Consider the following 27,835-nt stretch of genomic DNA (forward strand, 5'->3'; position numbering starts at 1 on the left):
TTCGCAGTGACTCCACACTAGTCTCCCGTAATGCTGGTAGTCAGTAAAGCTGACGGACAAGAGATTCAGGACAGACAGGGCCTTTTTTTGAGCAGGAATGCACAGGAACACAGTTCCGTCTGGCTCGGTGTTAAGGGGTGTGGCCTAATATGCAAATGAGTTCCTGCTGGGCTTTTTCTACAAAAAAAACCCCTGAGGACAGACAAAAGGAAATACTGCTCTACTCAGCAAGTAATTAAATGGTGGAATCCACTGCCGGTGGATATAGCGATGGCCGTGAGCACAGATGGCTTTAAAAGGGGGTTAGACAGATTCATGGAGACGAGATCAGTCCGTGACCTCACGCATACCTTGTTTGATTGTGATGATCCAGACACGAACTGATTGCTGCGTCTGTTTGGTGTGGAACCAATGACTCAAAACATCTGCCAAATGGGTTTGCATTTTTTTCCTCCTTCAAAACTGTGCACGTGCAATAATATCGCCAAGCCAAACTGATCGGTAGCCATTAGCATCGCTAAGGACAGTTTAGACAAAGCCCTGAGTGGATTATTTAAAAACACAGTATTTGTTAATTACTGACGTATGTGATTTGCAGCAGATTAACTGAGTGATTGACTGCTTGATTGATTGGACTTCTAACTTACCCTTCCCTGCACTGCAGGCTCAGGGCGGGGTACAACTAGTTAAACCATATAACACAATTGCAACATAATAACAGTTAAAACTAGAAATCAGGTGGTGCCTTAGGCACCAAATACATACTCTAGCCTGGTGAGGATTGTGCGGGCTGTGCGGTTTGTAGAGCTGGTCTACAATGCAATGAACAGGGGGAGGGGGAGGCGGGGGAGGCCAAGTAGGATGGAAACTTTGCTGCCTCGTCTGCATGCCTGGCAGAACAGTTCCATTTTACTGGCCCTGTAGAACTGGATCAGACTCCACAGGGCCTGGATCTCATCTGGAAGAGCATTCCACCAGGCTGGGGCCAGAGCTGAAAAGGCTCTGGCCGGGGATGAGGCGAGGCAAAGACTTTTGGGGCCACGGATCACCAGGAAGTTGTTGCACACAAAGCGCAATGTTCTCTGGGGAGTATACCACCAGGAGGGATGGTCCCCTGTAGAACTTTGAAGGTTAAAGTCAAACCTTGAATCTGATCCAGTATTCCACTTGGGGTCAGCGCATCTGGCGGAGCACCAGTTGTATACGAGGTCTAGACAGAGTGCTTGTAAACACATTCGCAGCCACACTCTGGACCAGTTGGAGTTTTTGGGTCAGTCTCAAGGGTAGCCCTGCATAGAGCAAGTTACAGCAGTCTAACCTGGAGGTGACAATTTGCATGGATCACTGTAGCTAAGTCAGGATGAGACAGGAAGGGAACCAGCTGCTGATTTGACGTAGATGGAAGAATGCCAGTCTGGCAACATTTGTGATCTGGGCTTCCATTGAGAAGGAGGCATCCAGAATTACTTTAAGCTCTTCACAAGCGACCTCGGTTTGTGTTGTTGCTGTCCGGGTCCAAACCCAAGCAGAGTTGACTTGGACTTAGCCAGCATTGGTGTAGGCCAGGGTTTTTTTGTAGCAGGAACTCATTTGCATATTAGGCCACATCCCTCTTACGTAGCCAATCCTCCAACAGCTTACAGGGCTCTTATTACAGGGCCTACTGTAAACTCTTGGAGAATTGGCTACATCAGGAGTGTGTGGCCTAATATGCAAAAGGTAATATGCTGAATATACATGTAGAAGGAAAGAGAACCAACATACCTCATGTTTCTAAGCAATGGGGGGGGGGGGAATGAGGAGAAATACCCTGACGTTGGCTTCTTTGAGTTTCCCACTTGTATGAGACTTGGCACTGTGTGGATCCAAAAGGCTGCCTCCTCTTCAGCCCAGGACACTTTCGATTCTATTAACCCACAGAGGGTGCGGTCACATGTCACATTAAAAGTGGGTGTGTAGCGCTCAAATTTGAACCGCTGACTATTGATTCGATGCAGGGCCAATCAGACAAACATCCAAGAATGCGACTCATTCTGTTGTTGAGCGATCAGACATCCAATACTATCACGCTCTTTTCTTGGCACATGCGTGATCAGATGGTGATTTCTGGGAGGAGGGGGAGTCCATTGAACATGCGCCCAACTGTTTGGAGGTGGGAAATCAAACGTTGCTTCAGAGGCGGTGGGGGAAGGGGGGAAAGATTCCGGAATTAACGTTGCTGATTCAAACCAGGGAACTGCCAGGAATTACTTTCCTAGAAATTGGCAGTGACAATGATATCTAGAAATCCTCCACATTGAAAAAAAAGATTTTTTTTCGTGTTCTGAATAGTGGGATAATGTTTCTCTCCCCCCCCTCCAATCCTGTGTTGATTGGAGAAGCAGAAGTGTCACCTCAGATTCCCGGATGATCTGGCAATGCGCATGTCTGCTGGGGCTTTTAAAAAAAAAGATGGGAGGGGCGGTAAACATTTCAAGGGGCAGTATCGTGCGTGAGCTGTCCAAACAGGAAAAAACCAATCTTGTGCCGCTTTTTTGAAAAAGGGCCGGACTTCCTGCGCTATCAAATTAATGCGGCATTGAGCCGGGATGACCCTGGATGACGTTCGATTGCCAGATGTGGATGTCTGGACGAACATATTTAATCCGTCAGCGAGACGGAGCTGTGTCACCACTAATGGTACGTCTGACTGCACCCAGAGACTAATTGACCCATAAGAACATAGGCAGGTCATTGCAGAGTAGCAAGATTTTATTAATGAAAAAGCTTGCACCAGCCTCCCAGCTAAATGGCCAAAGTACTAACATTTAAGAACATAAGAGAAGCCGTGTTGGATCAGGCCAATGGCCCATCCAGTCCAACACTCTGTGTCACACAGTGGCCAAAATATAATTTTTTTGGCCACTGTGTGATACAGAGTGTTGGACTGGATGGGCCATTGGCCTGATCCAACATGGCTTCTCTTATGTTCTTAAATGTTAGTACTTTGGCCATTTAGCTAGGAGGCTGGTGCAAGCTTTTTCATGAATAAAATCTTGCTACTCTGCCATGACCTGCCTATCAATGTTGATACAGTATGTGAACTGAAGGCCCCTTGGCCATCTTTGGATTCAGTATTGGACAACTTCAGCCGACTCTTCTGGTCCAGTGTTGACAGGATTCAGGGTGTAGTTGGGCCGACCACATGCCTCCTAGACCCGTGTCCATCATGGTTGGTGAAAGCCAGCAGTGAGAGAATATGGAGCCCCCTGGTGGACATTATAAACCTGTCCCTGAGTTTGGGGGTCTATCCAGGAGGACTAAAGGAGGCTGTGGTAATACTGCTCTTAAATAAACAATCTCTGGATCCTATTGACCCATCTAATTACCATTGAGTACCAGATATTTTCTTTCTGGGAAAGGTAATTGAGAGAGCAGTGGTGGAACAGCTCCAGAGTTTCCTGGAGGGCACATTGACTCTAGATCCATTCCAGTCCAGTTTCTGCCCTGGCCACGGGGTGGAGACAGCACTAGTCACCTTTACAGATGATCTTCATAGGCAGCTAGATCAAGGCAAGTCAGTGTTCCTGTTACTGCTCGATCTGACAACAGCGTTCAACACAGTTGACCATGATCTGTTGATCCACCACTGATGTAGGAATTCGTAGGACAGCCTTGAAGTGGCTGGTATCATTCCTCCAAGGCAAGGGACAGAGGGTGGCACTAGGAGACAGGGTTTCACCACAATATCCTTTGGTATATGGAGTCCCTCAGGGGGCAATCCTCTCTCCAATATTATTTAGCATCTATATGCACCCCCCCATGCCCAGCTGGCATGGAGTTTCAGGCTGGGATGCCATCAGTATGCTGATGATACCAGGCTATATCTGTTGATGGATGGCCAGACAGACGCCACCCCAGCTATTCTGGCCAAGGGGTTGGAGGCTGTGGCTGGGTTGGGTGGTTGAAACAGAGCTGGCTGAGGCTGAATCCATTTAAGACTGAAGTTCTGTCACTGGGCAGGGAAGACTCAGGGTTAGGATGCCAACTCCTGGTGCTCTTGATGGTGCTGATTGTCAAGAGCTTGGGTGTGTTTCTAAGTGCCTCCTTATCTATGGAGGCCCAGGTCACAAATGTTGCCAGACTGGCATTTCTCCAACTGTGCCAGATTAAGCAATTGGTCCCCTTCCTGTCTTGCCCTGACCTAGCCACAGGCTAGGCTACTGTAACTCACTCTATGCAGGACAATCTTTGAGGCTGATTCAGAAGATATAACTGGTCCAGAATGCAGCAGCACAGGTCCTTACAGGAACCCCTTCAACGGCCCAGATCCAACTGGTGCTTCAACAGCTGCACTGGCTTCAGGTTGAATACTGGATCAGATTCAAAGGTTTGGTGTTAAGGTCAGGAACTAGGATATCTGCAGGACCACCTCTCCTGATAATACCTCCCCCCCCAAAAAGCATTATGCTTAGCTGAGAAGAACTTACTGATGATCCCTGGCCCCCAAAATATCCAGCTGTCCTCAATCAGAGCCAGGGCATTTTTGACCCTGGCACCGACCGAGTGGAACTCTGTCAAACGACCTCCATGCTCTGTGGAGCCTAATGTGGTTGCACAGAGCCTGTAAGACAGCGATGTTCCGCCAGGCCTATGGTTGAGGGCAGCAATGGTTTCCATCTAGCATGGCCCCTCCCTTCTTTCTCCCCCTGTGGGGGAAGGGCACAATTTGGTATACCTGCGTTGCATCATTTGTAAACTGTAAATATTCATTGCATCCTTAAGGTGTTTTAACTGTTTTAACTTGAATGCGGATTTGTCTATATGGAAACGTTATTTGCTTGCAGCGGAGGGCGGTTTATAAATCGAAGCAATAAATAAAAGCTCCATGCTTAAGTGGATCCCAGTATGGTTCTTGTTTCCCATTGGGCAGCCCGGGCAGCACATCAGGTCCTCTGCAAGCCTCACCAACTGGCTTTGGGAAGAGGTTGTGGAGGCAGGAAGAAGGGAGGCTCTTTCAAGGCTCAGGTAGCAGAGATCCCAGGACAAGAACACCTCCTAGGCAGAGCTGGTCATACCATGAAGAGAGAGGAAGCCGTTGCTTCAGGCAGCGGATTGCAGAGGGGAGCCCCACCATTTCCTTGTTTCATTATAAAAAATGAGCTTGGAATGGGTTTCCTTTTGACTTTTCTTGCTTTGAGTCTAATGTTATGTAAGTTGGGACTGGCGCTAGAGGTTAGCACAATTGGGCAGTTGTCGGGGGCCTGCCCTTCTCTTTCTGTTTGTTCCTACTTGGAGATTTTAGCATTCAAACCAGAGTAGGTTTGTAAAATCATCTATATGACATCCCGTAGTTGTCTACTATTGAGGTTTCCCCCTGATTTGCTCAGATCTTTCTCAAGCCTCATTTGTTACAATCTTTTGGGGAAGATCACAGCCAAAGTGCCTGTGTACTCTGTATGGTTGGGAACGTGAGCATTTATTTAATGGCAGTACCCACCATTTTCCTTGCCCCAACTACCCCTACCCAGCTACCAATCTCCCACGTCTGCATCACTGGAAGTTGGGGAGAGGGGACAGATTTTAAAACAAAAATAGTGTTAGGCTGTAACAATATGTCTGTAACTGATTTTAAGTTATGTCACCAGCGGTAAGTTGCCAGTTTTAAATGATAGCTGTACACTTAGCATCAGCAATAGCATTAAGCTATAGCAGTGAGGTAAAAACGGAATCTTTTGAAAAGCCCTCTAGCGGCATGGGGGAAGAGAAATGGCAGTTGTGGGATGCTGTGGCAATTAAAATGCAGGGGAAACTGTGGAGGTGGGGTGGGGATGTGTTCCAATGTCTCTGGATTGACTCTGCCTTCCGAGTGGCACCATCAGAAGCACAGGAAATCATTGCAGCTTCTGTCACTTTTTAATCCCACCTTTCCATCAAGAAACACAGGGGTGACTTCTATGGCTCTCACTTCTTCACCTTCCCCATAGCCTTCTGAGGGAGCCTGGCTCAAGGAAAAAAGTAACTGACCTGAGGTCACCCACTGAGTTTCATGGTTGAGGAGAGATTTCAATCTGGTCCTCCCCACTCCCAATCAAAACCACTAACCACAACACACTCGCCATTAGTGAGAACCACTACCTCAGTCCTCACTTGGCATATGATCTGTTAACTCAGTTGTGTTGCGACACGCATAAGTGAGAACACATTCCAGAGTCCAAGGAAGGCAGCTCTGGATGGTGCCTTCTCATGGCTTCTTTTTCCTTGCTCCTCTTCCCGGCTGTAGTTCCCCCATTTGTACCTCTAGAGAGTTCTGGAGCCACAGAAGAATGTGAAATACTATGAAAACATCTGTAATGGCCTTGTGGGCCAACTCATGCCCTCAGGCATCTGGCAGAGGCGAATTGGGACCTGCTCCTCACACTCAGGAACCATGTCGTGAGCCGCACCCTCTCCACAATTAGACATTGTGGAAGGCCACTGTCACATGCAGTGATGATTTCCTCAGCAAGCGCTCCATCCTCAACTTAAAAACCAAGAGGATGATGAAACAGAACTGTCCTACAACCACTGACTGGTAATCTTTTAAAATGCACCTCAGGCAACTCAGCAGGATGGTGAAATGATCACCAGTGTGGTGCCTTGGGGTTCATGCATTTGCAATTTCCATGCCTGGGTGCTAGAGACACATCTGGCATCTAATCCCCATTCTGATATTTAATTTCTAGAGAACCTGGGAAGGGAACTGACTTCTGATGAGGGAGAATGCAGGGAACTTGCAGCCACATGGTGTTTAATTAGGCACCTCTCAAAATAGGCCAGAATAGGAAGAGTAATTATTATGGGATGTGGACCAGAAAGCAGGGCCTGTTAATGGTGAATCTGGAGCATTTATCATCCTGGTTCCTCTTCTCTCAGCATTCTGCTAAGAGAATGCCTACTCTGTTATATCATACCTCAGAGTCATTAACAACTTAGGATATCTCCATCCCCAGAGCGGGATAAACCAGCCTTATATTTTTGGAAGTTTGGCATTCAAGCTCAGTGTATCAGCTCAAGGAAAGCATTAAGCTCTGAGGGGTGCCTCAGATACTGCATTTTTCCTACTAAAAAATCAGATCCTTGTAACAGACACACCCATTGCTCTTTTGTGAAGTGTGTGCCCTATTTTTGTTTTCCAGAAGCCATAATTTATGCAAAAGTTGGCATATAATTTCTACTCATGATGTAATCAAAGGATGTCTTCCCCCTGTCCCATAAAAGACCTGTCTCCTGTAGGAAAAATATCCAGAACTGTGACTACATAGAGCTCTACCCAGAAAAATTCTGTACTGAAGTAATACACATTCTGGGTCCCAAAAAACTGTATTCTGCCATCCATTTCAAATCATGCACATTCCCAGGATTTATCCTATTTTGCTTCTGTTGGTCCTGGGAAAGAGTATGGAGACAGAGGAGGGAGGAGACAAAATTCAGGGGCTCCAAGACGAGGGCCTGTGAAGCCAAGTCATGTTGCATTCAGATTATGGATTTCAATTTATTTTACTTTTAAATGCAGTTCTGCACTGCAGCCAATAATGTCACAGACAAGACGGAACAAATAGCAGTAACTCTAACTACCTGCTGGCCTTCTTTTGCAAACTTTGCTACAAGGAGGCTGAGGCAAACACTTGCCTGTCATGAGATGCTGCTAACCCCATCAATGTTAGAGCTGATGGCTGCTACTATAGTTGCCAGGCTGCAGCCTGCTAATGTGGTTGTTGTTTCTAGCAGTCTGTCATTTCCCTCTCTCATTCCTTCCACCCAGCTGCATAGTTCAGTCTGCCAAACAAAAACTTGCAAATGGCACTAGGCTTGTTAGTGTGCTGTAGCAAAACAGAACAACTTTCCCTTTTCTTTTCCTTAATTCTCTTCATCTTTTCTGAGGTCGTTTTCGCACTCACCTCCAGCCGGCGCAACCCCCCTCTTCACCACGCAGGATCTGCGCGGATTTCGCACTAAATGCCGCGGAGCAGCCTTTTGCGCCGGAAACTCCCGTCGCAAACGCCGCGCAAACGCCAAACTGCTTTTTGGTGATTTACATTTGAGCGGCTTTTGCGATGGGAGTTTCCGGCGCAAAAGGCTGCTCTGCGGCATTTAGTGCGAAATCCGCGCAGATCCTGTGCGGTGAAGAGGGGGGTCGCGCCGGCTGGAGGTGAGTGCGAAAACGACCTGAGAGTTTTCTCCTCCTTCATTTTGTTCTCTTTCTTTCAGAAATGACTTCATCCCCCCTCCCCTTCTAATAGCTATTCTTGGTGTCAACATCTTACAATTCCTATTGTAGTTGCAGGGTTGCCAGGTCCAACTTAGGAAATACATGGGGATTTTGGGGGTGGAGCCAGAAGACTTTTCCATTTCCTACATAAATAAATAAAAATACAGCAGTGCAGTTCTCCTGAATACAGTCTTCATTTCCTTATCCTCTTTTTTACCTTCAAAGACTTCCCCAACAGCTGCACTTCCACTAAATGAAAGTACAATTTGTCATACTCCCACAAGCCCCTTGCCATGGCTTTATTAAGGGACACACACACAAAGCAGCCAAAAGAAACACAGTTTGCAAGCCCATATTTTGTGATCTCACTGGGGCAATTTACTCACAGGAGTTGTTGAATGTAACAGTCTGTTGTATTTCAACCAACTTCTTCAGATCACCACAGGAAAATGAAAGTAAGGAACAAAGCAATCTGGGAGTGGAGTTTTTCTACATCCCATAATCAGGTTCTAGTTTACTTTTTACTATATATTTTTACAATGCAAATAATTTCTGAAATGAAAGCAAAATGAACAGCAGGACTGTACTCTCATACTTTAAAGTAATAAATAAAATAAAAAATAAATAGTACTTCCTCATAGTTTCACACACTCACCAGGAAGAGCAATGTGGCTCTGCCTACTGAGATTTAAAGGCACACACACCTTCCAAAACACAAGTTGTTTCCAAGCTTCTTCTAAGCCTGCTAAGATTTAAAGGCACATGGTGGCTGCTAGGACGGGACTTCCCCGCACCAGCTTGCTGGTGGCAGGGAGGAGTCTGCAAAACTCGGGGATCCCCCACCAGGGCCTGGGGGCTGGCAAGCCTACCAGCAGAAAACCTTTGTTAATATTATAAACAGAAATTGAGAGAGCTAGTATTTCCCAATGATGTAAAATGATGCTCCTCCCCACACCCTTTATATGTGTATTAATGGAATTTTAGTAATTATTCATGTGGAATAGAAGTTAGAACACCCCACCCACAAACACACACAATTAGGTTTAATTGCTTATTAAAAACTGTTGAGGCATTTGCTTGTTTTTATTACTGTATTGGTAATCCCTTTGTGAACTACAGATCACTTATTAGAGGTGAGAAGTGCACCCTATATTGGAAGCTGTGTGTGTACGCACAAAATTTTAATATGACAGATTGGGGATTCAAGTATTAGAGACATGAAAGGTTGAATAAAACCTCTCTTGCTTATCATGGGAAGTTAATTCAGAAATGCCCCTCATTTTTTTTAGCATAACCCACACATTTTCAATCATGATAAACGGTAGGTTGTATGCTTTTGAAGTTTTTTTTTTTAAAAAAATTCTGAAATGTTCCTCATTTTTTAGCATAACACATATTTTCAAGCACATGTTGATAAACAGTAGAAGTGTTTTTTGTGTGTGTGTGTGTTTTTAAAGGAAGTGGGAGAGCTGGGATTCTCAGAAAGTTGGGTAATTTTCTTTTTATGTGCTCGAGGGAAATTGTGACACATCCACAGCCTTGAAAATATAATGTGTGAAGACGCTTCCAATATTGTTCCCAGTAGCAGGCTTTACCAAATCAGTTTGTTGACCAGTTTAATATTATGATTTTCAAGCCTTAACAGTTCCAGCTCCTGGAACATTTCACAAAATCTGCAGTTTTAATAAAATGCAAAGTCTGGCTGCTGCTTCCTTGCTAGCTTGGGAATTTTTTCCATCCCTCCAGAAACAACAATTATCAAGTCTGGCCAAATTTCTGACTCCTCAGTAATTACTAGTAACAAAGAGCAGCTCTTTAGGGCTTTCTTAATATTGCAGTAGGGTTTTTTTTCCCCGTTAAAAAAAAAAAAAGAGGAGAAACATGTTTCAATTACCTCGAAGAAATCTGATTACATGAGGGTCAAACAATTAAGTTAAATGGTGCATGGATTCATTCATTATTCTCCCCATCCATAAACTCTGCTGATCAAGGGCAAACTGCCAGCCAGCTCTGGGAACTCCAGAGTAGAAGACAGAGGACTTTGCTGCAAGCAGGGACATTCATGGCCCATAGTGCCTGCATTCGATTATGTCTTACCTAGACTAAGGCAATTAGCTCTGATCAAACTCTAACAAGGGCCGAAGTCTGAACACTGTGTAGTAAATCCAGATTATTGAAGGGCTTGGGCTTACTATACCTTTTCTCTATGCATGTATTTGCAGTGTACTTGATACTTAGTCATGATGAAGAATTCTGCGTTAGCCCCAAATATTCTCTGGCATCTTCTGCATCTCTTAGCATGTTGTGTCCAAGAGCCCCCCTCCCTTTCCAAACCAAACCCACGGCAGCATCTAAAATTTGCAAGAGGTGCCGTGTGCTCAGGTGGGGATGTGACAGCTTCCAGGCTCTTGGAAACACAGGCCCAATGGCCCTTTTGTCCACCCTTACATTGGGCAAAGAAGTAACTCCTTTTTGTGTGTTCTGAATCTACTACTTCTCAATCCCACCAAACTCTAGTATTAGGAGACAGGACAACAAACGTCCCTGCCTGTCCTCTTTACAGCACTCCCATTTTTAGATGCTTCTATCTTATCTATGTATATAGTCAGGACTTTTTTTGTAGAAAAGGCCCAGCAGGAACTCATTTGCATATTAGGCCACACCCTCAAGCCAACTGGAGCTGTGTTCCTGCTCAGAAAAAGCCCTGAATATAATATCTTTTCTGAGACGGGCCAGCCAAAGTTGTAGCACCTTATAAACGTGTGGCCACCCCATCAGTTTATAAAATGGCAGCTGCCTCTATGGTTGAGACAGTGGAGTTCTCTGTCATGATTGCTCAACTTCCTCTCAAGAGGCTCCCTCAAGTCACAGCTGAGTGAGTGTGTGGAAGGTTATTTTTGTTTGGTTGTCATGCACTGTCGAAGGAACTTTTACATAAATCCCTAGCAGGGGAGGGGGGAAAGTGATATTTGCATTGCAATTGTATTGAACTGATCTTGACCTCATGTTGTGTCTCCAGTGCTTGGCAACAGAAAGGTGAATACTTGGTGAAAGCAAGCCGTATGGAAGTCTCAGGACTGCCCTCCAAAACGACATCTCTGTGTCCTGTTCTCCAGCCCTTTGTGATCTAGTGAAAATCACTGTGTCATCTGATGGGCCACAGTTTTTCTGTCTGCTGCTGAGGGCAGTGGAACTCTTTGTGCAACGACAGCATCTCATTCAAGGATGATCAGTAGGGTTTGTCAGGGAGAATTAGACACAGGGATGCCATTTGGAGTGGCAGCCTTGGGTGCGTCAATGCTGAGTGACTAGGAATGCCTATGGAAGCAAACCTGCAAGGCTGGACCCAGAAAAAACTGCTGTGTAGTGGATAATCCAAATAGCTTTTGTTGGGGAGCAATTCTGTGGATGGAACCCAGCATTTGTATTTGATCTACTCATGGGATGATTCACAGGGAAATCTGTGAGCAGCAGCCACAGATACGGCCCTCAGATGAGCTCTGGGAGAGAGAACTGAGCCCTGTGTGCACGGCAGCTTTACTCTGCTTGCACATGGAGGCTTTTCTCTGCCTTGGCTTCCAAACTGCATTGCTTGTTTACAAGAGGTTTCCATACCACACTGTGCTGTAATCTTCCTGTTTCCAGCTCTTCCCCCTCCTCAGTTAGCCCTTTCCTAGCGCCTCCCCCCCCTTTTGCAAAGAATGCAGTCCGGGTCTGATAGGTCAGACCGGAAGGGACAGTGTGCATTTCCCTAACCATTAGTTTGTCTTGCCCAGTCATGTCTCTAGTCTGATTAGCAGCAACTATCTGTAGTCTTAGGAAGAAGATCAGTGACTGCTGCCTATGTGGCTGCTTAAAGACTGCCACCTTTTATTCAGGCGATGCTCCTGTGCCTTTAAGAGTAGCTGGATGCCCAGAATTCTCCACCACCTCCACCTTTTCAGGTCGCTGTAAACAACATGCCAACAGGACCAGGAAAGCACACAGCAACCCTCAGTTAGTGCAGGAATGTTTCAACTTTTCCTATGAAGTTACGGTTGCTGGCTGACATGAGGTAAAATGGCCTGATTTAAGATGCTTTCACACACATCCAATAATGCACGTTCAATCCACCTTGAATGCACTTTGCAACTGTATATTACTGTATGAAATGGCAAAATCCACTTACAGTCACTGAAGTTATCAAAGATTTCAGGTTTTCACGGCTGGTAACATCATTAGGGTTTGTAGAATCTTTCGGGCTCAAGCGCCGTGTTCTACTGGAGAAAGTTTTTCTTCCAGACGTTTCGTTCTCGGCTGCGGACGTTTCGTTCTCGGTGGATAAGGATGTTCTCCACAGCCGAGAACGAAACATATGAACCTATGAAGCTGCCTTATGCTGAATCAGACCCTTGGTCTATCAAAGTCAGTATTGCCTACTCAGACTGGCAACGGCTCTCCAAGGTCTCAAGCTGAGGTTTTGGCACACCTATTTGCCTGGACCCCTTTTAGTTGGAGATGCCAGGGATTGAACCTGGGACCTTTTGTTTAACCAAGCAGGTGCTCTACCACTGAGCCACCATCCGTCTGGAAGAAAAACTTGCTCCAGTAGAACATGGCACTTGAGCCCGAAAGATTCTACAAACCCTAATGAAGTCACTGAAGTGAACTGAAACGGCATTATTTAGTATGTGTGAAAGCACCTTTGCTCTGATGCTTTCGGCAGGACATTCAATCTGCAGAAAGGGGAAGCTTTTTGCTCCTTATTCTCTGCCAATCAAACGGCAATGAAGACACGGGATCAGGGGCCAGTAGGAAAAATCACCAGTTCGATGTGCCGTCCTTCCTGCAGTCTGGATTGTGCGCTGTGTTGCCAAATCAGAAATCAATGGCGGGTGGATGATCCCAAACAGTGGTGGGATGGACACTTCCTGCAGACCTTGGACAGCAACACGGAGCAGCAGAAATAATGACAATGTACAAATCAGGATGTTGAGGGCTGCGGGAACTGAGAAGCAGAAGCAAAGCAATTGGGTCGGAGGCAGGGGAGAATCAAGGCAAACACCCTCATGTGCCGGCTTATCTTTCATGGCTGCATGGGGTAAGTGTCTTGGTTTTCCAGCCTGCTGGGGAAATGATGCAGCCGAGAGCTCAGTAGCCCCAACAGCAACTTGGAGGAGCCAAGTCAGATCAAATGTGCTCTTGCAAAGCTACCCAGGAGCACTGCTGAGGTTTTCTGCCCCCAGTTACTAGCGCATTGCAATCAAAGCACAGCAGGGTAATAATATAAGGGAGAATGCTCATGAGGCTCAGTGCCTGGAGCAAAATAGATTAAGGTGGGTGTGTTCCACAGACTATTAGGACCTGAAGCACCCCTTTTTCCCCCCTGAATTAAAATCATACACATGCTTCAGTCTTGCACCTGAAAATGTAGCTTAAGATGGACGTGTCCTTCAGTGAGGCCACCCTCCCTTTGCTTTGCCATGCGACTCATTGTTCAGGGTGCATCAGAGGAAGCAAACCCACAATAGCAACTCATGCAGAGACACAGCCATCAGCCTCTTCTGTTGACAGGTCACCCTGTTCCGATGTTCCATTGGGTGTTGCCGAATGGTCCAATGAAGCACACTGCTGTGACAGGGCAGAGTCACTTATCCCAGGAGGGGCTGCGAATCAGGCTGAGATGTGGCAGACGGCATCTTCTGTGGGTGGATTCTTGCAGGAGCTGTTATTGATTCATTTCTGTCCTGTGAGGCTCTGGGAAGTGCATGTCAATAACTCTGGACAATCCCCCCCCCTTCTTTAAAGTTTATGCTTGTTCATTGGTGCTATTTCTTGATATTGTCTGATCCAGTTATGTAATTTCTAATAACTGCCTAATAAAGGTTTCTGATTCCTTTCTCACAGCACAGTGGTGTGCTCCATCAATATATACCTTGGGAATGCCTTTCCTTCTCTCTGCTGAGGTTCCAAGTAATGATTCTGCTAGAGACAAAGGGGAAGAGGGGTAGAAGTCTTCACGATTATTCACTAGTGATAGGGCCAGAACTTAATGTGCAGAAAACTAAGCTAGGGGGAAGCACACTGTGCAGTGCAATCATATACCAATGTATCTTTATACGCTCAATGGGGCTTACTCCTAAGTAAGGGAGCAACACAATTGCAGTGGGATGATAAGACTCGTTTAGCAGTGGAATTGACTGCCAGGAAACTTAGGATGCTTCAAGTGCTGATGAGTGATTGGCAGCAATTTAAAAAAAAAATAAAGTTGGCTTTTGATCCCCATTGTGTGTCACCCAAGTAAAGATTTTTAGTTGATTAGTCATCGGTTGGTTGCATTTAAATAAATTTGTACTTTACTAAAACCTCAGTCCAGATGTTTTTTTTTTAAAAAGATACTGAAGACAGTGTAAGAAGACAGGTTACACATTAATAAGCATGTTCAGGGCTTTTTTTTGTAACAGGAATTCCTTTGCATGTTAGGCCACACGCTCCTGATGTAGCCAATCCGCCTGGAGCTTTATAGTAGGCCCTATAAGAAGAACCCTGCAAGCTCTTGGAGGACTGGCTACATAGGGGTGTGTGGCCTAATATGCAAAGGAGTTCCTGCTATGAAAAAGGCCCTGAACATGTTACTGGGTTGGATGGATCAACTTTTCCACTCGATCTTGCCCAGATATATTTCTGTTTCATAACAGAACAATTTGGATCCAGATGGGGTTAGACTAGAAGGCCTATAACAGTGTTTTCCAACCTGTTTGTCAGAACCCAACCGTGGGTCACAAAGCCTCCAAAATTGGGTCCTAGGCTACAATCCCCAATGGCAGTCCTTTGCATTCTTCTCTTTCTTTCCTTCTTGTCAGCTTCTCACATTCTCATCTCCTCCTTTGTGACAATAATCGAGGGGAGGGGTGGGAGAACTGGCAACTAGTAACTTCAAGGTAGCAGCTGAAAGGGGGGAGGGGAATGGTTGGAGGATAGGTGGGAACTGTTCCGCATGCCATGATAAAACTAGAGGGGGATAGAAAGAGGTGCGTGCTCTGTCTTGGTACTGCTTCTTTAACAGCCCAACCTCTTGTCCAGCCCCCCCCCCCAATTGCTTCACTGCCCTTTACCTACTGTGAAACAGATTCTGCACCAAGCCCATTGTGGGCAGCCTCTTCACCGCCATCTTTATGCATTCCCTCAACCCAGCACCTGCTAAGCTCTACCTGTGGCCCACCTGGCAGAGGAGGAAAAGATGAACTTCCACTTTCCTGGGGTTCATATTGGGGGGCAGTGATATTTGTGGGTTTCTCAAAAGCACCTGATTGGGCACGATAGAAAATGGAATGTTGGAACAGATGGGTGCCAAGGTCATAGTTTACCTAGTGTTCCCTCTAAGGTGAGTTAGTGTGAACTAGCTCACAGTTTTTTAGCTTCCAGCTCACACATTTTTGTCTTAGCTCAGGAAAAATGGCCCCAGAAAAAACTAATTTATGCCGTAGCTCACAACTTATAGTTAAGACTGCACAGCTTAGAGGGAGCATTGGTCACCATACAAAATAAATTTGGACTTGTGGGTAACCATACCAAAAAGGTTGGGAACCACTGGCCTGTGAGACTCCTTCCAGTGCTGTGATTCTGTGATTTCTGTTCAGTCTCCCTGAACCAGCATCTAGGTCAGGCTTTGTGCATGCGTAATGACAGTTATATGTTCATTACCACTCCCCATATCCTCCCTTGGTTTTTTATTCACTTTTAAGAACGTACAGTACCCCCAGGAGGATTGAGGAGGAGGCTGTTGTAGCAACTTTTCAACAGTGTCCTTATGTGGCTTCTGGTAAAAACTGGAAGTGATGTATTTAGACCAGGGGTGGCCAAACTGCAGCATGGGAGCCACATGTGGCTCAGTCACACATATTGTGTGGCTCCTGAAGGCCCACCACCCCATTGGCCTGCTTGAAGAAGGCATTTGTCTCTTTAAATCACTTCTCCGAGCCAAGCCAGCCGGTGACTTGGAGAATGCATTTAAAGTTAAAGTTGTTTTACTTCCACCTCTCCCTTCTCCCGTCTATTTCCTTCCTTCCTTCCGGGTCTCAAACATCTGATGTTCACATCTTGCAGTTCTCAAATACCTGATGTTTATTCTATGTGGCTCTTACGTTAAGAAAGTTTGGCTACCCCTGATTTAGACACTCCAGGATTTACAAAAGCTCTATGGCTTTACCCTACCTTTTTTGGGGGAAAAGGCTAGAGTGTCCCCATGTCACTTTCAGTTTTGCCTGCATGACCCCAGTGCATGCTCCCCCGCTTATTTTCTTCCCACTGGCACCTGAGGGGCTGGCAGGCAATGAAGTCACATAGTGGGAGGCCTCTCATTAGCATCCCTAGTATAGGGCAGCCTAGATAAAATGTTCCCTGTGCACAGGTCAATGGGAGACCAGGTTGCTGGTTGCCCAGTTCCAGAAGGGGAACCCCAACCAGCACTCCCCATTTCCCCCTTGGTGCTCAATAGGGTAGTGGGGAGGATATGAGGGGAAACAGCCATAGCGTCACCGCTGGATGGAAAAACTGGCAGTGATGTCAGCACATCATGCCATATTCTAGGAATCCTCCCAATCTCTATGATAAAAAGAAAAACCCAGAGAGGCTGGTAACCCTAACGGCAGACCAATGTTCTTCACCCACAATAACTTCTATCCGTTGCTGGATCCAAATGCAAATTTGCAACCGCATCAGATCACCGCATACAATGCCCCGTCTTCACGAAGGTTATTTTAGGACTGAGCCGAACATGTTTGAACTTATCTTTTTTACTGATATATTTGCATGAAATGGATTGTGTAGGATTTCATTTTGTCTTCTAGTGCCACATATAGACATGCAAGTACTTGGGATGGGGCGTTTCCCTGCACTGCAGCTAGGGCTGTCAACTCTGATTTGGAAAATTTTGGGAGGGTGAAATTTGAAGAGGAAAGGGTTTGAGGAAGGAAGGGACCCCAGCCAGGTGTAATACCATAGAGTCCACCTTCCAAAGCAGCCATATCTCCAAGAGAACTGATCTCCATCATCCGGAGATCAGCTGGAATTGTGGAAGATCTCCAGGCCCTAGTCCTAGGTTGGCAACGGTTAGCCACAGGGCTCAGCCTATCATCCTTCAGGGCTGGCATGAATCACAGGCTGCTTTTCTATCATTCAAACCGTGGGCTGCTCCGAGTCCTTCGTCATCACCTCCCACAATGGCAAGCAGTCGAAAACAGATAATGCCATGGATTAAGGTTCTTATTTCCGAGCAGGCGTTATCGCTTTGCACTTACGGTACCACCTACTGGCCTGCCTCGCAGGTGGTGACAGGCTTGTCAGTTTTCTAGCAGCTTGGCACATAGAAACTGGCTGGCGCCTCCACTGCTGCATAATCTTCATTCCGGGAAAGGTTTCATCTGCTCCGTTTCAATGTCAGGCTTCTGTTAAAGAAGGCCTTCAGAAATTGTGGCCTCTTTCCGCCCCCCCCCCAAATAGAACAGAACAGGGACAGGAATTTTACCGTTGACTTGAAAGAGATGCAAATTTGAAGTATCCCAAACGGAAGACCCCTGTTCCTTTGCTGTACTTGCCTCCATTTTTCAGCAGTATGCTTTACAGCAGCTTTTCTGTGGTTCTGCAGCCCTGTGATTTGCGGCAAGACTCGCACTGCTCTCAGGAAGCAGTTAGAAGCTGCTTTCGTCTACAGGAGGCAGGGCTTGGTCAGCTCGAAAAAGCAAGGAGGAGCAGGGCCAGGCAAGGACTAGCTAGCCAAGGCAGTGAAAGGTTCCTGAGCAAACCTTATGGAGAAAAATAGCACCTGCTACTTGAAAAGGGAAACATCTGAGCGTCCATCTTCTTTCTGCCTTCCAAAACTACTAACAGACTAGAAGCGTCCGTTTTCATTTCCCAAAGAGTGCAAGAGGCGGAAGATGTACAACCGCCATAAATCCAACCCCAATCCAAACTGGGGCTTTGTGTGGCGGCTGTTGCTATTTTTAAAATGCTAATAATATTTCTTGCTGGATCTCCCTGCATCTTGTTTCGTTAGGCCCAGAATGAATTTTGTTGTTTGCATTAATTGCTCTAGATTTTCTAGGTAGGGCTACCAGCCTTCAGGTGTGGCCTGGAGATCTGGAATTACAACTGATCTGTAGACTACAGAGATCAGCTGCCCTGGAGAAAATGGCTGCTTTGGAGAATGGACTCCATGGTGTCATGTCCCTGCTGACCTCCATCCCCTCTGCAAACCCTTTCAGGGTCATCAGAAAGCGGGGGGAGGGGAGGGAAATGTCTGCTGGGAACTCTATTGTTCCCTATGGAGATTTATTCCCATAGAAAATCATGGAGAATTGATCCGCGGGTATCTGGGGCTCTGGGGGGGGGCTGTTTTTTGGGGTAGAGGTACCAACTTTTCAGTATAGCATCTAGTGCCTCTCCCCAAAATACCCACCAAGTTTCAAAAATATTGGACCAGGGGGTCCAATTCTATGAGCCCCAAAAGAAGGTGCCCCTATCCTTCATTATTTCCTATGGAAGGAAGGAATTGAAAAGGTGTGCTGTCCCTTTAAATGTGATGGCCAGAACTCCCTTTGGAGTTCAATTATGCTTGTCACAGCCTTGCTCTTGGCTCCACCCCTAATGTATCCTGGCTCCACCCCCAAAGTCCCCAGATATTTCTTGAATTCGACTTGGCAACCCTGACCTGCACCCCCCAAATCTCCCAGGATGTCCCAACCTGAACTAGGCAATCTTCGTTCCAGATACTTTTTGTAACTAATTTTTGGTGATTCACTTCTTGAGTGGATCAAACTGTTCGAAGCAGCCTTCACTAATCAAGTGGCCCTTGGGAGTGCTCACTCAGACATTTTCTCAGAAGAAAATGCACAGATTCCTTTTTTTCTGCCGTGAAAAGCCTTTGGATGTTTTTGCAGATCCTTGTAAGAGGAAAGGTGCTACAACCCCTTCCCCGGTCATTTTAGGTGCTCTTTCCAGCTCTATGGCTGGAAAAAGCACCTAAAATGACCGGGGAAGGGGTTGTAGCACCTTTCCTCTTACAAGGAGCAGATTGCCTTCCTCCTGTCTGACACTCACTCTGATGTTTCAACTAAGATTGCCCGTTTCTGTTATGTTGCTCAGTTGGAAAGGAGGGAAATTGAAAACGTAAATCTTGGCTATGAGTTTTAACAATATGTGAAATAGTTGGCGTGAGGAACTTTGTGTAAGAGGTGATGGGTTTGTTTTTATGATTTTGTTTCTGTTTGTATTAAGCTGGTCGGATGACCGTGAATAAAAGTACTACTACTACTACAGCTCTACGGCAAACTGTTTTCGAGAAAGATTGGCCATCTCATCACATCGAGTTGCTATCAAGGGCATAACTAGAGTTGCTAACCTCTAGGTGGTGGCTGGAGATCGCCTAGAATTACAGCTGGTCAGATGACAGAGGTTGATTCCTATGGAGAAAATGGCTGCTTTGGAGGGTGGACTCTATGGCGTTGTACCCTCCCCCCACCCCAACCCCGCCCTCCTCAGGCTCCACCCCAGCCCCGCCCTCCTCAGGCTCCACCCTCCCTGCCAAATCAAGCCAGAGCTGGCAATCCTAGGCATAACTGTGGGGCCAACTGAAAAGCTGGTCACCTCTGGCCCAGCCGCTGCTTCCTGCTTCTGTTTGCTGGGGCTTCTGAAAAACCAGGCTTTAACCACGGGGTTATCTTTTTAGCTGTTATATGATCAGCTTCTGGTCTGAGGTCTGGTTTATGGGTTTCGTTTAGGGCGCTCACTTTAAGCTATTTTTTATTACCCTGGTTTGGTTTTAATGGTCCGTTTTGTTTTTGTACTGATAATTTATGACTTTTTAAAAAATATATTATTTTGGGGTACTGTTTTTACTTGTAAGCCGCCTTGTGCAGGACTCTGGGGTGGCGGGATAAAAATTTCTGAACAACAGCAGAACATTTAAAAAAAACAAAAAAACACCAGGGACCTATGACACCGCCAACTCCCCATTCTGGTTTGTACTGCCACCAGGAGCAGACAGGGAAGACCATACCTCTCCCCATGCTCCCCCATGCAGTAAGGATTGGTTGGTGATGGTGGGTGCAAGCAGTGTTCCCTCTAAGCTGAGTTAGTGTGAGCTAGCTCACAGTTTTTTAGCCTTCAGCTTTTTTGTCTTCGCTCAGGAAAAACAGCCCCGGAGCAAACTAATTGATGCAGTAGCTCGCAACTTTCATGCCAGCAGCTCGCAAAGTGGAATTTTCGCTCACAAGACTCCGCAGCTTAGAGGGAGTATTGGCTGCAGGTAGCTGCTGAGGATTGCCAGGCTCAAGATGAATCTCTTGTGCGGGGCTGCCTTGTATGAAATGAGAGTTGCCTACGGCCAGGGCAGCCCCTCAAGCCCACCAAGACTTTCTCCAGTGGATTTGACAGCCAATCTAGGCCTGTCTGTCTCTGTATAAAATCCAGAGCAATCTGCTCAAAACAGTCAAAGACGAGGAAGGCCCAGCCAAGACTCCGTCGGATATCTCCAGAGAAAGCACCGAGCTATAATATATATTCCAATCTTTTATGTTGGTTCTCCTAATAAAGATTATTATTAAATTTTATTAAAAGAATCAACGTAAGATGTTGGAATATATTAACAGTAGTTTCTCTGTTTATGTTGTCTATCGACCGCAGGGTTTCCCCATATTTTTCTCTCCATCTGATATCCCTGCAGTTCAGCACATGCCATGGAGTAGCTTCATTTCGATATTGGCCCTTCCCAACGCTAATTTATTTGTTATTCTTGTGGGTGAGAATGAGTGTTACATGATACAATTATCCCAGTTATAATGCATGTTCCTATTTGTGCAGAGGCGGTGTGGGGTTGTTGTTGATACATGCATAATCAAGGAATTATGTTAACATTATCCTGTAAACCTTTATCTCTCAGCAGCCTCGCTGCATGTACATCTGCATTCAAATAACTAACCAAAGCAATTTCCTCTCATTGAGCCACCAGCTCCCCGTTTCCAATACCAAACTCTTGGCTCTGGGTGTTGAAGGACGGAGAGCTGGTTCAACTGGCTGTCTACAGACTGGAACCCCTTCCCTTCCCTCTGGCTGGGAAACACCTCAGCTTTGGCAACAAAAGAAAGTGTTTCTTCACACAATGCCTTGTTAACTTGTGGGTCTTGCCGCCCCAGGATGTGGTGGTGGCCATTAGTTTCAATGATTTTAAAAGAGGTCCAACGGTGTGAAACAGGTCCGACAAAGGCCATTTGCTATTATGACTGAAAGGAACCTCCATATTCAGAAGTATTATATCTCTGAATGCCAGTTACTGGGGGCAGCTGTAGGGGGGGGAGACTTAAACCCTCTATTTGTGGGCTTTCAGCCACTGTGTGAAACAGGATGTCGAACAAAATTAATAAACTATTGGTCATATTCAGCCGGGATGGCCTTACTTTCTATATCAAATTCTAATCAAAATGTTACAAAAAGTTTGCTTTGGAAAAGAACTGTGTTTTCATAAGTTCTGGAGCTAGGGAGAGAGAGAATATCATGCTTCAGTGTTCTTTCTGTTGTGGGGGCTTTCTTGGTGGTATCCCAGGCAATGCTCCCTTTAAGCTGTGGAGTCTTGTGAGCAAAAATTCTCAGCTTAGACAAAACACTGGCCCTAGGCATGCTTCATACCTATGATGTACTTGTGGCTACACGTTTGTACAGCCATGGTTGCACATGAATTGGGCTGGAGACAGAGGAGAGCAGGCCTTCCATAGCTTAAATGGTTGTGCAAAAAAAAAAAAGTGATTTTGAGCTTGCCACTCATCTCTTCATTGAAGGCCACGTACCTGACCACCAGGTTTCCACATGGCTCATGCTGAGCTAAGAGGCAAGGGCATTCACAGGGGGCGTTTTCCCACATAGCTTACCTCGGAGCGATGTCCCTCTTTACCGCGCAGTGTCTGCGCGGATTTAGCACCAACTGCTCCGCAGAACCAGGAAGGGCCGCGGCTTTTGCGTCGCAGATGTAAACCGCTAAAACCCAGTTTACATCTGCGACGCAAAAGCCACGGCTCTTCCTGGTTCTGCGGAGCAATTGGTGCGAAATCCGCGCAGACGCTGCGCGGTGAAGAGGGACGTCGCTCTGAGGTAAGCTATGTGGAAAAACGCTCAGGGTCTCCGTTCTCCACACAGCAATTTGGTGCTCAGGATTCGTCATAAAGTCTGTAGCACCTAGGAGTCAAGTCTTCTCAGACTATGGAGCCCATGCAGTGAGGTATAACTAGTGCTTTATGTACAAGCCTCACTACTGGGAGAACTGCTAATCTAGGAGAATCCGATTTGATTCCCCACTCCTTCACCTGCTGGTACGACCTTGGGCCAGTCATAACTCTCTCAGAGCTGTTCCTCTCAAGAGCAGTTCTCAGAGAGCTCTCTCAGCCCCACCTACATCGCAGGGTGTCTGTTTTGGGGAAGGGAAGGAAAAGGAGATTGTAAGTCGCTCTGAGACTCCAAGTGAAGAGCGGGGTATAAATCCAGTCTCTTTTTCTTCTACTGGGAGATGTATATCAAGTGTATACTGCCTTCCTTATGACTTGAAAACTTTTTTCTTTGCCTTGACTGAGAGAGGAACAATGTGTTACACGTCCAATGTTTTCCTCATAGTTCTGGTGCAGAGGGTGGGGCAGAGTTGGGGTGTTTGCAATGGAGAACAGGTGGGTGGGGGTGTATGCTGAACCTTTGATTACTTCTCTGTCCCCTAGTTTTATTTTTACTGCTTTATTCCACCACCACTGAGATCGCAGGCAAGGAGAAGACCAAGCTAAAGGGAGGGGGCGGGGAAGGACTAGGAGACATTGTGGGTCAGCCTTTCCGATCCACTGATTCACCCACACAAATGCCTCTCTGCCAGGTTTAGAAGAAGAAGAAGAAGATATTGGATTTATATCCCGCCCTCCACTCCGAAGAGTCTCAGAGCGGCTCACAATCTCCTTTACCTTCCTCCCCCACAACAGTCACCCTGTGAGGTGGGTGGGGCTGGAGAGGGCTCTCACAGCAGCTGCCCTTTCAAGGACAACCTCTGCCAGAGCTATGGCTGACCCAAGGCCATGCTAGTAGATGCAAGTGGAGGAGTGGGGAATCAAACCCGGTTCTCCCAGATAAGAGTCCGCACACTTAACCACTACACCAAACCAGCTTTTACATTAATAATGTAAAATTCAACATGCAGAGACCAAAAGAGAGAGGGGGGGGGCATGGTTTCACTGTATATGCACAGCAATTAAGTTAAAAATAATTTCATTGTAAGGAAATCTGATTATGTGGAATTAAAAACATAAAAGGACATTCTGAAGCCGACTAGAAGGTAAACTTTTTTATCCTGCAAACATGGAGGCTTCACTTAGCTGCAATAGCGAATAGCCCACCCTACTAGGGTTGCCAATCCCCAGGTGGGGGCAGGGGATCCCCCGGTTTGGAGGCCCTCCCCCTGCTTCAGGGTCGTCAGAAAGCGGGGAGAGGGGAGGGAAATGTCTGCTGGGAAATCTGTTATTCCCTAGGGAGATTTATTCCCATAGAAAATAATGGAGAATTGATCCGTGGGTATCTGGGGCTCTGGGGGGTTGTTTTTTGAGGTAGAGGCACCAAATTTTCAGTACAGCATCTAGTGCCTCTCCCCAAAATATCCCCCAAGTTTCAAAATGATTGGACAAGGGGATCCAATTCTATGAGCCCCAAAAGAAGGTGCCCCTATCCATCATTATTTCCTATGGAAGGAAGGCATTGAAAAGGTGTGCCGTCCCTTTAAATGTGATGGCCAGAACTCCCTTTGGAGTTCAATGATGCTTGTCACAGCCTTGATCTTGGCTCCACCCCTAATGTCTCCTGGCTCCACCCCCAAAGTCTCCTGGCTCCACCCCCAAAGTCCCCAGATATTTCTTGAATTGGACTCGGCAACCCTACATCCTGCACTACTGCGTTGTATTCATTTTTCAAAGGCATGCAACCGCAATGGACTAAGCCTTTCTGCACCATTGCAAGCACAAAGAGGCATCGTCCACACGATCATTTTCAACAATCACACATCCACAAAGCACACACCGGCTCAGGAGCCTTGCAAAAAAGCCAGGGCTCGGTTGTGTGGAAATGCCCAAGTGCCTGCATTTGTAGGTCTCTAGAGCTCACTGCAGGCGACAAGGCCAGCGAGCACGACCCTGCTCCCATCTAGCCATATATACACTGTTAGTTGCTTTTTAATATATGCACCGAGCTCTACATCATTAACAATGAGGCGCCAGTTGAAACCCTTTTTGTTTTAATTACCAAAGCCTTTGGCAATATTTGCTTGATTCATCGCCTCTCCCATTTCTGTATGGATTTTGCTGAGTTTATACATGTGGGTAGTTATTTTTATTCCACTTGTTGTTTTTAATTGCTGAGAATTGTTTTTAATCGCTGTGAATCAGCATAAAGGCTTGAATTAAGCAGCAAGGCAGAATGCAGATTCCTGAAGTCACTCTCTCTCTCGGCTTGGCTTCGCGAACGAAGATTTAAGAAGGGTGCAGTAGTCCACGTCTGCTGCAGGCTCGCTGGTGGCTGACAAGACCAATGCGGGACAGGCAGGTCCGGCCACAGTGGCTGCAGGGAAAAGTCTGATTTAGGGTTGGTGCTGTAGCAGTGCGATGACACAGTCTCAAACATGCCCATTGCGACGCTCATTTTCATTTAAAAAAATAAATCTGGAAACAGGTATCTAAACAGAATTGCATCCAGAAAAATTGGCAACTGTTCCAGTGGGATGTTGTTCACGAGAAGGGGATTGGCTGGCCACCCGAGCTCCTCATATGACTTAGTGAGGCAGCTGAGAATCTGTGGTTCAGGTGAACAGAATGTGGATTACATGCTAAAAGAACCAGGTTCTATCTCTGGAGACGTGGGTTGTTTTAAAAACAGGGTCTCGGGTAGTGGAGTTTTGAGAGAGGCCGTTTCTTAGCCAGAGATCCAGGATAGTTCATCCTAGTAGGCAGAAGTTGATGAGAGTAAATCACATTCACAGACACATTTAGTCAGGATTACCTTCAGCCCTACCCCCAATGGAATTGTCAGGACTAATGGTTGTGGCATTGCACTCAGCATCATTTTAAATTTATTTTTATAACCCCAATTATATATAATTTTTATAACCCCAATTTTATAACTCCCCACTTTTTTTTTTACCCTACTTACCATTGCAGGGCACAGGCAGAAGCTTGAAGAGCAAACCAAATCCTTTCCTGACCGCTTTGGAGATTTGGAAAGGTTGCGACATTCCATGAGAGTCACCCCCACCACCCCCAACCCACGAGGATCCTTGGGCGCACCTGGTCACTTTGGAACACAAGCACAGAGCCAGATACAAGGTAAGAGGGCTGAGTTCCTGAGCAGCAGCGAATCTCTCAGCAGGTCATCCCGTTGCCAGACCCGGAGCTGGCCGAGGTCTTGGTTATAATTTGGATAATCTGCAGAGTTTGAATATGCCGCCTGCACCTCAGCTGACCAGCTGGCTGGCTTGAGTCCTCTGGAGCTCTTTGGTCAACCCACACAGTCCTGCAGAGGCCTGCTGTCTTCACTGTGGGACTCTGAGGACCACACTGCATGGCTCGATCGTTGTTCATGAGCATGTGATAGCCTTCAACAGTCCCTGTTTACTCATATTATTGCACTGGGCACTGCTAAATTTCAGCCTTTCTGAAGTCATACTCAAGCAATCTCTTCTAAACCGCAAAAGCTTTGCAACAACAGAACTGCCAGTATCGATTTGGGCCCAGGATAGGGCTGCCAACGTCAAGATGAGGCCTGGAGATCTCCCAGAATTACGACTGATCTCCAGGCTACAAAGAACAATTCCCTTGGAGAAAATGGCGGCCTTGGAGGGTGAACTTTATGGTGTTGTACTACAGTGAGGTTCTTCCCAAACCCAGAGCTGGTAACCCTAGGAAGACCATAAACTCACTGGGGAAGTCAGAAACTTCAAGTCTAACTTCCCTCACAGGGTTGTTGCGAAAATAACAACAGAAAGTTAGCTCTTCAGAGAAAGTTTAGACCCATATGTAACAGAGAAAGCTAGTTAAGATCCATCAGTCCAGTTTGTCCGGGGCTGATACTTGTCCTGTAGGGCTCACATTCCACACAGAACCAGCATTGTCCCTTTCAAACCATAATTTCATCTGTCTGTCCATTTGATGATGTCCTGGTAGCCTGGCCTCATGCACTCATTACTGGGCTGTCAGAGAAGGCAGATCATACCTGCTTTTTTGCAGGACATTTCATGTGCTCTGCTTTACACGTGAGGGGGCCCTGCCAAGGAGGGCAGCCTGGGTCTTCTTTCTTAATAACATGCAACTCACTAAGCTCTCATAGGTACAGATTTGGCAGGTGAGCATAAGTTAAAGTGCCAGCTTGACACTTGCTTTCAAAGCCAACCTCATGTTTTGAATTTTTCTGTATAGTGAGGTGTGGTGTTCTGCCAGGGCTGCCAAATCTTTGTCTTTTTTGTTGTTGTTCCTCTCTCTCTCTCTCTCTCTCTCTCTCTTCTCTCTTATGCCCTCAGGGTTTAGTCTCTGAGCTAGAATAATTGAACTGAGGCCAGACTTCACACAAACCACGCCGAGGCGCTCATTTCTGCCTCCTCTGGGCTCTTCAAGCTCTTATATTGTTTTTGGATGCTCCTTTGAATGGCAGAGATGACATTTCACTGCAGGGAAATTAACTATAATTACCTTCACAAGACACTAACTTTCTGCGAATCCTTATTCTAGGAATAATCAGTTTGGGCCTTAGATAACTGAAAGCTGTGAGGACTGCCAGTCTGTTGGGAGATATACATAAATTAAGTAATTTAAAACTTGCTGTGATTCCAAAGTAGCCACAAAAACACAGGAGGCTCCCTGCTACAACTCTGTGTGAGTCACTGCTCTGATCTCGCATAATTGATTCACTCACTTCTCTGTGTTGAGTGCAAGTGGATCAGTTGGTCTTTGATGAGGAGATGCTGCAGAATCTCTTATCCTCAGAAGAGGCTGACTGCTGCATCTCTATATTAATCACCAAATTGTCTTCTCTTATTTCAATCAAGAGATATGTTCAGACCAATGACTCATATCAGAATGTCCCAAGGATACTTCCCATTGTATCTCTGCATGACTCTGAACTTGTTTTCTTCCCAGCTACTGGAAATGCCAGTTAACTGAAAGAGAAGCAAACGCCAGTTCATTGAGGTGCCTGCATCCAGGGATTGTAAGAAATTAGACCAAAGACTTCTGCAAACAGAAAGTGTTTGACTGCACTCCATTTAGGAGGGGGAAAGGGAATGGAGGAGGAGAGAGGGAATCCACAGGGTGATCTAAATGATTCTGGGGTTCTGGGCAGTATGGGGCCCCAGAATTGCTGCCCCTCAAGCAAGGGCCAGTCCTTGCCTTGTGTGAGCAAGGCAGGAGCCATGACTGGAAGCCAGCTGTCTGAGCCCTAGATGGAGCAGACACAAGCAGTCAGCACTGAGCTGGATGCCCAAGTCCCAGATGGAATGGGCATAAGTGGCTGTAGCTCCCTGTGGGTGCCCCAAGCCCCAGACAGGCTGGGTGTAAGTGGTGATGGCAGGCT

General features: G+C 46.3%; 1 protein-coding gene across 1 annotated transcript in view; it reads left to right on the forward strand.

Annotated features, from left to right (window-relative positions):
• RUNX3 (RUNX family transcription factor 3) overlaps window positions 1-27,835 on the forward strand; it is a 97,355-nt gene that overhangs the window by 55,829 nt on the left and 13,691 nt on the right. Inside the window, 1 exon segment of the mRNA XM_060258428.1 lies at window positions 25,432-25,596. Within this exon segment, the coding sequence (XP_060114411.1) occupies window positions 25,432-25,596 (165 nt within the window).

The sequence above is a fragment of the Heteronotia binoei genome, chromosome 17 (assembly GCF_032191835.1).
Source record: "Heteronotia binoei isolate CCM8104 ecotype False Entrance Well chromosome 17, APGP_CSIRO_Hbin_v1, whole genome shotgun sequence".
Classification (NCBI taxonomy): Eukaryota; Metazoa; Chordata; class Lepidosauria; order Squamata; family Gekkonidae; genus Heteronotia; species Heteronotia binoei.